This window comes from Nannobrachium achirus (assembly GCF_963921795.1).
Source record: "Nannobrachium achirus genome assembly, chromosome: 11".
In the NCBI taxonomy this organism is placed as follows: domain Eukaryota; kingdom Metazoa; phylum Chordata; class Actinopteri; order Myctophiformes; family Myctophidae; genus Nannobrachium; species Nannobrachium achirus.
In genome coordinates this window covers 15,808,269-15,817,420 of record NC_137820.1, presented here as the reverse complement: position 1 = coordinate 15,817,420, position 9,152 = coordinate 15,808,269, and the positions used below count along the sequence as shown (strand labels likewise).

The window sequence follows — 9,152 nt, the reverse complement described above, 5'->3', positions numbered from 1 at the left end:
ACTTGGTAGATATGTTGATTGATATATTAGAAACAAATCTGGATATCGGGCCATCAAAACTTTTGATTTTTCAAAATGGCCACTAGCGGTTTGTTAAACCTTCCTAAATCACCCTCTAGGAGCGACAGTTTTAGTGATAGGAAGCTGAAATGTTGCATGCTGTGTGTGCATGTTCATGTCAATTGGTTAAAAGGGGGTGTGGCAATGGGAGTGGCCTATCATAAAAAGGTGCATAACTTTGATATAGATGCACAGATTTGCACGAAATGTTGTAGAAAGGTTGGTCACGACCCAAATAACATCTGAGTAACTATTCACACCATCTTCCAAAAAAGGGGTTTGTCATTAGGACCAGTGTAATACCAGTGTAGTACCAGTACAAAACCAGAAGCTCCCTGTGGTCCAAACACCCAGAGGTCGTAGCGGCACGGGGCAGGGTGGAGGAAGCATGGCTTGGCTTTGCATGTGAGCCTACGGTGGAGAGACGTGGCATGCAACCAGGGTACCCGCGGATCTTGAAAAGCATTGAAAAGTATTGAATTTAGTTTTGCTAATTCAAGGCCTTAAAATGTCTTAAAAAGTATGGAATAGTGTGAGTGGGGGTATTGAATTTTATCTGGGGCAGAATGAATAAACGTGTCGCTGTCGCCAACAGACTATTAGTTGCGTTTCACTCTGTAGTTTTTTATTCCTGGTTGCCGTCCGACGTAATCCATCTCTCGCTGCCGCTGGTTGAGACGCGCTGTCTGCACACACAGCACAGAGCGTGTGGCGAGTGCGACACACACTGTGTGTGTGTGTGTGTGTGTGTGCGCGCGCGCGTGTGTGTGTGTGTGTGTGTGTGCTCGCACGCTAGGCGCACGCAGCAGTCTCACACAGAGAGAATCCCTCGTATCTACTCAGTGCTCGTTGTTGCGTTATTGTCTTCGTTATTTATGTAAGCTAAAGACTCGCCAGTCGCCAGGATGGCATGTGTGGAACCGTCGCAACCCGTTTCGATTGTAAACAAAACGCAGTGCTGTTTGGACGTACTATGGAGAGTCCAATGAACACAGACAGGACAGACACCAAACTGTTAGCTGTGCCAACAAAAGGAGCTAACGGAGCTAACACGACCAACTTATTATCAAAGCACCTCCAAAAACATGCACAGGTTGTTGGACAGAAAATTGCGCTAGATAATGCATTTAATAGTGACAGCAACATGTGTGCACTGTGCAGCCTATGGTGGTGCAGCCAGCTAGCGTTCATGCTAACTTCCAAACAAAACAACGATGTATCTACCCAGCGTTGCCATGTTCTCTTTCTGAGAGAGAAACAAGCAACCAGGTCTATGAAAATAATAAGTCCAAATTAGGCAACTTAGGCAGTTCAGTCAAACTTTATTGTCGAATATTGTCAAGAGTAGTGGTTCTCAAGCATTTTCTTGTAAAGGACCTCCAATATCTTAAAGCAACTTCAGATTTAAAAAGAACAAGCCCAAAGGAGCTTGTAATAAGCAGACATGGCAACACTCTATAGGCCTTTAAAGGGACAGTACACACATTGCCTTCTGTCAGCTTGACAAACATTTGGAAATTCTAATGCCTAAGTTTATTAATTAGTTTATTAATAGCCTAAAATGTACATTTTAACACAAATCTTTGCCAAATTAGCCAACAACTACCAACAATAGAAAAGGATTTATAGTGGGACTTGTTACACATGGGTACAACATTTCCCCTAAATCTATCTGAGATATTGTGCCTTTTTGTTAATGATAAATTGGTCTTAAATCTGTAGACCTGCAGATATCCTGTTACATGTATTTTTCAGAAGGACAACATTATTATTTTTTTAAATCCAATGAGATCATATTGACATCAGTTATATCGGCTAATAATAATCTAATAAACACTTAATGAAGAAGAAAAAAACGCTGGGCAAAGGACAAGAGAGGAGATCTTAGCCATAGATGGTGAAATTGATAAGGCAGTTGAGCTACGACACATGTCATGAAGGAAATCGTGTCCATGTAATAATTGTGACAGGCCTCTCCCCCCTCTCTCCATCCTCGCTGATCTCTCTGGTAGAAATGAAATACAGCGTATAGATTGTTAAGATTGCTGTTACTAAAATTAATTTAGAGAGATGTTTTTCTTTTGGATTTAAAAGGTCAAAGTTACAGTGAAGGTCAATATTTGCCCACATAATTGTTGAAGAGACCAGAATAAGAATGGTTGGCCAGGTTTGCATGTGCATTTGATTATTCCTACTGTATATGTGGTAGCTTTTTACTGACACACTGCTTTGTCTCTGATTTATGAATGTGGCCTTACATTTGTCAATTCCTTTGCCGCGGTAATGGTATTGAATTTGTCCTTTTAGAGGTATTAAAAAGCCTTAAAAAGTATTGAATTTGTACTTGGGAAATGTGCAGATACCCTGCATGCAACATTTCAGCTTCCTATCACTAAAACTGTCGCTCCTAGAGGGTGATTTAGGAAGGTTTAACAAACCGCTAGTGGCCATTTTGAAAAATCAAAATTTTTGATGGCCCGATATCCAGATTTGTTTCTAATATATCAATCAACATATCTACCAAGTTTGGCGCTTGTATCGCAAAATTGAACGATTTTATAGCCACGCCGCCCTACTATAAAGTACTGTTCTGCTCTTGGTTCGATCACAAATGTATGAATATATACATTGTGTTACTCTTTAAGACATTATCCTACCACCACCACTTATTAAAATACACCACATGTAATGACATAGAAAAATATTTTATTTTAAATATAGCATACTTGAATACACATTTTTTGCAAATGGTTACAAACATGTCCACTGTACAAAAATATGCAATATAAATAGATACTATAATATTATAATACTATAATAATAAAAATACTAGAATCTACCAATGCTACCAGTGCTGTTGTGAGGAAGACTGGGGGGTCCCTACTGTACGGTACCTTTTCTGCTCTCCACCTCCCCCTGACTCCTCACACAAAAACATCTGCTTTTCCTGGAATGGTTTTGATCTGGCTTTCAGGAATCTTTGAGCATGACATCATCACCGATCACGGTGACACCTTCTCCAGAGAGGACGGCCTTACTCAGCTAGTTTGGGCTTCTAATGTGAGTACAAGTCTCATATTTCACTGTCGCTGCTTCTCTGTACGTGTAGGCAACAGTCACAGATACAGCGCTCAGCTCTTAGTTCACAACATAGCAGCGTGGTCGGAGAGCTGCCAGCAGCATGTAGACCTTTTCCTGTGCAAAGCATCGATCCCCCTGCGTGTAAACACTCCTAGAAAGTAAACATTCAACACCATGTAAACAATCTCATTGACACCCGACACGTTTTCTTCTGAATATGTGTATAAATATGTCAAGGATAAAGGATACATGTCTTGGAAAATATACACTATAAAAAGTGCATCACAGAGGACGGTAATGGGCCATAGACCAGATGGCAAATTATTTTTGGTTTCGTCATGTCACAAGCTCACAAAACGATGGGAGTTGTTGGTGCAGATTTGCGCAGCAAAATCTCAACCCAACTTCAAATCAACAGATGCAGGTCGATTTCGCAACTAAACATTGTGGGCACCTCGATGTTAAATTGATACATTTTACCAAAATGTTTTAAAATAATAAATAAATGATTTGAAGATGTGTACGGTACAACATTATCTGACCTACATTTTAAATCAAGTTGACAAAATGTACCCTTCAACAACTTATTTATGCCCAAAATGACTGACTATCCACAGGTTTTGGCATTAAATGTCATAAAAAAATACGTATTTGGCCCTGTTTATAAAATAAAAGCAAATAAAATATAAAATAAATAAATATAAAAATAAAAAAAGTTGCCCGGTATAGTCTCAGTCACTGTTAGCCACGTCAATTACTTCCAATCACCCAGGATTCAAAAAAGTCCCTCAACAGGTCCCGAGATGATCTAGGTTCTTCAGTAGTTGGTTGAGGAAGTCCTTCAGTCCCATAAGGGCCTCCAGGCCCACAGTGTGAACGTACTCTTTCCGCGTCAGGAGCTGCGCCAGGCGTCCCTGCATGGGGGGCTTTGGCCGCTGCTCTCTGCAGTGGCCTTGCCTCATGGCGTCCAGGTATCCCCGCAGCGAAGACACCTCCTGCTTCAGCTGGGAGACGCCGTCCAGCGTTTCGGAGAGCAGGTTCTCGTAGCCCTCCAGGACCCTGACGATGGAGGAGAGGCCTTCCACCATGTTGTCTGGATGTGGGCTGATAGTCCGGCCCTCGGGGACGAGAAGCTAGAGAGGACAGAAGAGTATGAATTCATTTGAAGTCGGGGAAACGTGTTTGCAAGGGCTCTCCGGTAGGGCTGTCACAATTATTACATAATCGTCTAATCGTGATTATTTGACATTATCGCAATTATTTTGTCATAATCGTCATAATCGTGAATGTTGAAAAATGACAGAAATAGTGGAAATAGCAGATCTACAAGCTCACAACGCGTTGTGAGCTTGTAGATCCGCTATTTCCACTATCAATGTTATTTTTTAAGTAGTAAGTTGTCAAATATGTCAGTAATGTATTTGTATATTTAGGTTATGTGTCATATCTACTATGTACAACTTCAAAGCCTAAAAGCCAAACAGAAATGTAATTATCAACGACAAAAACACAATTAAATCGTTAATCGCCAATTATTTGAGTGACAATTAATCGTCATGTAAAATGTCATATCGTGACAGCCCTACTCTCCGGGTTCTTTTGGGGAAGTAATGGCACAGTGAATGCAAGAGTTACCTTAAGGGTGCTGTCTATCTTCCTCATTAACTGCTCAGCGTTCATTTTGACTTTGGTCTTCATGAACAGCACATCTCTTTGTAGAGGGGTGGCCGTGCCCATGCTGAACACCTGCAGCAGACAAAATACCAGGAGAGCCGGAGTGTAGTCCATATTTGGTGTAAACAGGATGCACGGTGTGTGTTACTCCTAAGAAAACAGACATTGAAAGGGTTTAAGGCCTCCTCCCACATAATTGTTTGCTCGTGTACACCTACAGAAGGCTGTATGTGCAGTATCTGTATACGTACTGGAGGATGTATGTGTACACATTTGAACAACTACACTTCCATCCAGTGATTACATCATGTTTGTTAATGCCAATCAATATTTGGAAAAGAGACTCCAACAGGGACAAAGAAAGATCATGGACATATCTTGATAACTGACATGCACATTTTAAGTATACCTCAAACACTCATTTACTACTCTAACTTTGAATAAAACGTTAAAATAAAAAATAAAAACTAACATAGAACCAGGAAGTGCTGAATTTTCGCCACACTTGCATCTCACAGATCAGATTTATAGCACTTTAGTCTTGGCATGTTGCAAACTCAAAGCACTTACAATGGTCCATTCATTCAAACATTGGGAACTACTTATCAACTCGGTGCCCAACAAATATACACATATTATATACATAAAGTGTCTGCACCAAGACATGCAATAATACTTTAAAAGTGCAGAGCCAACAATTTGTACACTGTCAGAGTTAAGAGGAGAGTGGGAATGTAAAAGTTAAAGGATGTGATGTGTGAGAGGGGGGGAGAGAGAGAGAGAGAGAGAGGGAGAGAGGGTGGATGCAGTTGCAGAGGAGGTGAAGCAGGAGGAGAGTAGACCTTACCTTGGCCGATCTGAGTGAGCTTGCCACTGTAGGGCTCCATCAGGATGTCTTATAGTAGAGGGCTGTTGACTCATTGCTTACTCACCTCTCTCTCAACCCCTCACATCCACCCCCCCCCTCCCCACTCTCTCCCCACTCTCTCCCCGCCGTCCCGTCTCCCCTGGGGGTCCTTTGGGGAGGGCAGCGAAGCACACGACAGAGGAAGGGAGGGCTGTTCAAAACAAAACACTGGTGACTAACCACTTTCACACCATTTCATTCAAAGAAACACAAACGCACATGCGGCTCACATGCATTGATGAAACTGTAAAGATCCACACTTACTAAAACATTTCAGCATATATACTGTATATACGGTACACAGTATATCTTTTTCAGGTTCAGTGTTTCACTTACAAGTTTTTCTGCTTATTTCTTTATTTCACCTTTTCTCTCTCCTGATTGAATAACATTCTTGTGTTTTCTGCTTCAGAGCTGGAGAGACAGGGAGACCCCTGATACTGAACAAACCCTCTAGGGCAAATTAGTATTGATATTTTAACAAAGGAAAATATGTACTTACAGTTCTGTAACTCTTGAGTGTACAAATGGAACCAAATGCACCCGTAAAGGTTAAAAAGTTTGAGATCCACTTTCGGATTGGCGAAAACGTTTTGTTGTTAAATGTAATGGCATGGAACATCGAAGACAACTAAACTGACAACCTCTTCTTTCTTTAATGTAAACCGCTTTGTAACGTTTGTATTAGAAATTTAGAATGTACCTAAACTTTAAAAATAGGAGTTGAATAACAAACTGCAAAATAGTGAATGCAATTATAGATCCAATCTTTATGCACATTGCATTGTCCTACTGTATTCTTGTGTTCCTATTATTGCAGTCAGAGGGGGGTTCCTCTCCCACTTGACGTAAACCTCTACGTCTTTCCCTCGCTGTCTGTTGACAGGGATCTCCAAGGGCAGGTGACATCATTTACGACAGAAAACAAACAGCTATTTGCGCACAGTGCTTTGCACTGACGTCAAGCATTGTCGAATCGATGACAGAGCATCTCCAAATTTGGGCATAATCCGGCCTCCAGACCACAATGACACGGCAAACTTGATTTTTTCAATTAACAGTTCAAAAGGCAGTTCTTCAAAGCAAATTATTAAGTGATTGACAGCTTCTATTTCGACTCTTTCAATCTCTATCATTTCATGGTTCTCCCTTAGAAACTCAAATTAATTGCAGGTACCAACTGTTCCAATTCAACACTTTTCATTATAACTAGGTTATATTCAGGCAAAAGACATTTGGTGCTGGGATGCTGTCACTTATCCCTCCAACTGATACCTTTTCATAATTACCATTCCTGTGTCGTGACATTGCTCATGTTTGCTGTGTCACTGGATGTCACTTAAAACCTAGCAAGACAAAGAAATAAGTATTGGTTTTGTGTAGGGATGGGCAATATAATCGATATGGCAATATATCACCATATTTTATTTCCCAATACTGTATTGATACTTCAAGCTGTAGTATCGCAATACTTTAGGAGCAAGAAAGCATTGGTTCCCGTGCATAGAAACCAATGGTAGAAGTCCAGTCCTGACATGCCACTGCTGTTCAATAAATTAAAATGGAAAGTTTTAATGAAATCGAAATGTTTTGACTCAATGTGTCCATTGAGTTATCTATATAATGTGATGTACATGTATATTATTACTTATTAGACTACCCAGGTGGTACATGGCAGGTTGGATTTTAAGCTCTACAAAAAAGTAGATTCAGTTGAATATCGCAATTTATTATGCAGCTTGTTTGAATACTTGATTCTGATTGGTCAATCGCTGAAATCAGAGGTCTGATATTTCTGGATAACAGACCGCTGTGCTCTATAACAAACCGCTGCTAATCAAAGACTCAGAACACCTGCTGCAGTCAAGCTGCACATGTAAACAAACACACAGCGACATTTACAACTAAACGTTGCTCTCAAGAATGTTTATAAAAATATTTTAAGCGAAAAATAGACGACGTAGTATCAGAAAATGGATTCTATCTCATCAGCACGTCCTTGTTTTCCAAGGCGACCGTGTCTCGCTGGGAGGACGCCCAGCGCAACACTTCTGGAACACTTCCAGCTGTCTGTAAACAAGGAAATACTTTTTAGTTTTTAGTCAAATTATTAATTTTATATAGTAGCTGGGTAATAAGCGGGATAATGAATGGCTCCTTGGTGATTGACGATATATAACATCCCTTCAGCCTGATAACTCTGTCGGTCTGTTATGTATCGTCAATCACCGCGGAGCCATTCATTATCCCTTACATATCGCAATATGTATCGCATCGCAATATATCATGACCCAATCGTATCGTAACCCAAGTATCGTGATACATATCGTATCGTGAGGCTCTTGCCAACACCCATCCCTAGTTTGTGTGCATGTGTGCACATCTGGAGTGAGTGAGCAAATGTCTCAACACGTGCCGCTGTATCTGTGTCACAAGCACATTGATTGTGCCCATTGCTGTGATGAAACCCTACCCAGTTGTCACTAGTAATCCTCCCCTCTGAGTCATTGTCAAGATGCCCTCATTATTGAACACGTACAGGAGGCTCCTGCTTCAGGGACTAGCTCTGAATCCAGGGACGTGCTGGCCATTGGGAAAAGCGGGACAACTCCCGAACGGCCGGTTCATTCCCGGCCGGTCCAGGCCGGCCATTAGGAAAAAAATAAAAATAAAATGCCGCCTTCGTTCCATTTTGGGGGCTGGGCGGCCAACAAAGTAAATCGTCACTGTCAGGCAGAAAATCTCCAAGTTTCAAATTTGTACATTCTTTTGCAAAGCAAAGCCCTGCTTCATCATACAAGGCTGTCGCACAAAAGTAGTGAAAACAGCTGATCTACAGCAGTGTGCTTGTAGATTGGCTGTTTTCACTAGTTTAAATCATTTTTAAAATGGTTTTGGACATACAAGTGATGGAAATGTATAATCATATTCCATATTGATGAACAGTTTTTCCCAACCATAATAACGTACTCCACACAAGAAAAGAGTCCACACCAGTGCAATTGGGTTTTGAGTTAGTTGTATTGAAATTATAGTCCGAGTTTAGATTGTACTGTACAAGTACAGTAGAGAACAACTTCACCCATAGTTTTTTTCTGTATAAAGCATAATGATTCACAGATATATGGAGTTTACAGAATACATTAGTCACATTTTGATTGGACAATTAAGCCCAACAGTGTGCGTCAGATGTTTTCGTGTTGTTCGTCCCAGTAGCAAGGCCAGATATCCTGGCCTGGCAATATCATTTTGTTATCCTGGATCCTGGACATTGTGACCTGATTGGCATCTCTCAGCGTCATTGTCCTGCGTTAGTTATTTGTTCAAAACATCATGACATTGACGTTTAACACTGAAAATGATATCTATACCATATTAAACACAATAACATATTTTACTATCAACAAGGTTTCCACCCGACAATGACGAA

At 40.8% G+C, this 9,152-nt stretch overlaps 1 protein-coding gene across 1 annotated transcript; it reads right to left on the bottom strand.

The window, feature by feature from the left end:
• Window positions 1-3,929: 3,929 nt before the first annotated feature.
• Window positions 3,930-4,929, bottom strand: lepa (leptin a; the record flags this gene model as incomplete). The annotated part of the gene is made up of 2 exons (XM_080736884.1): window positions 3,930-4,274; window positions 4,777-4,929. The coding sequence occupies 2 exons, from the start codon at window positions 4,927-4,929 to the stop codon at window positions 3,930-3,932; spliced, it is 498 nt and encodes a 165-aa protein (XP_080593010.1).
• Between the last annotated feature and the right edge of the window lie 4,223 nt (window positions 4,930-9,152).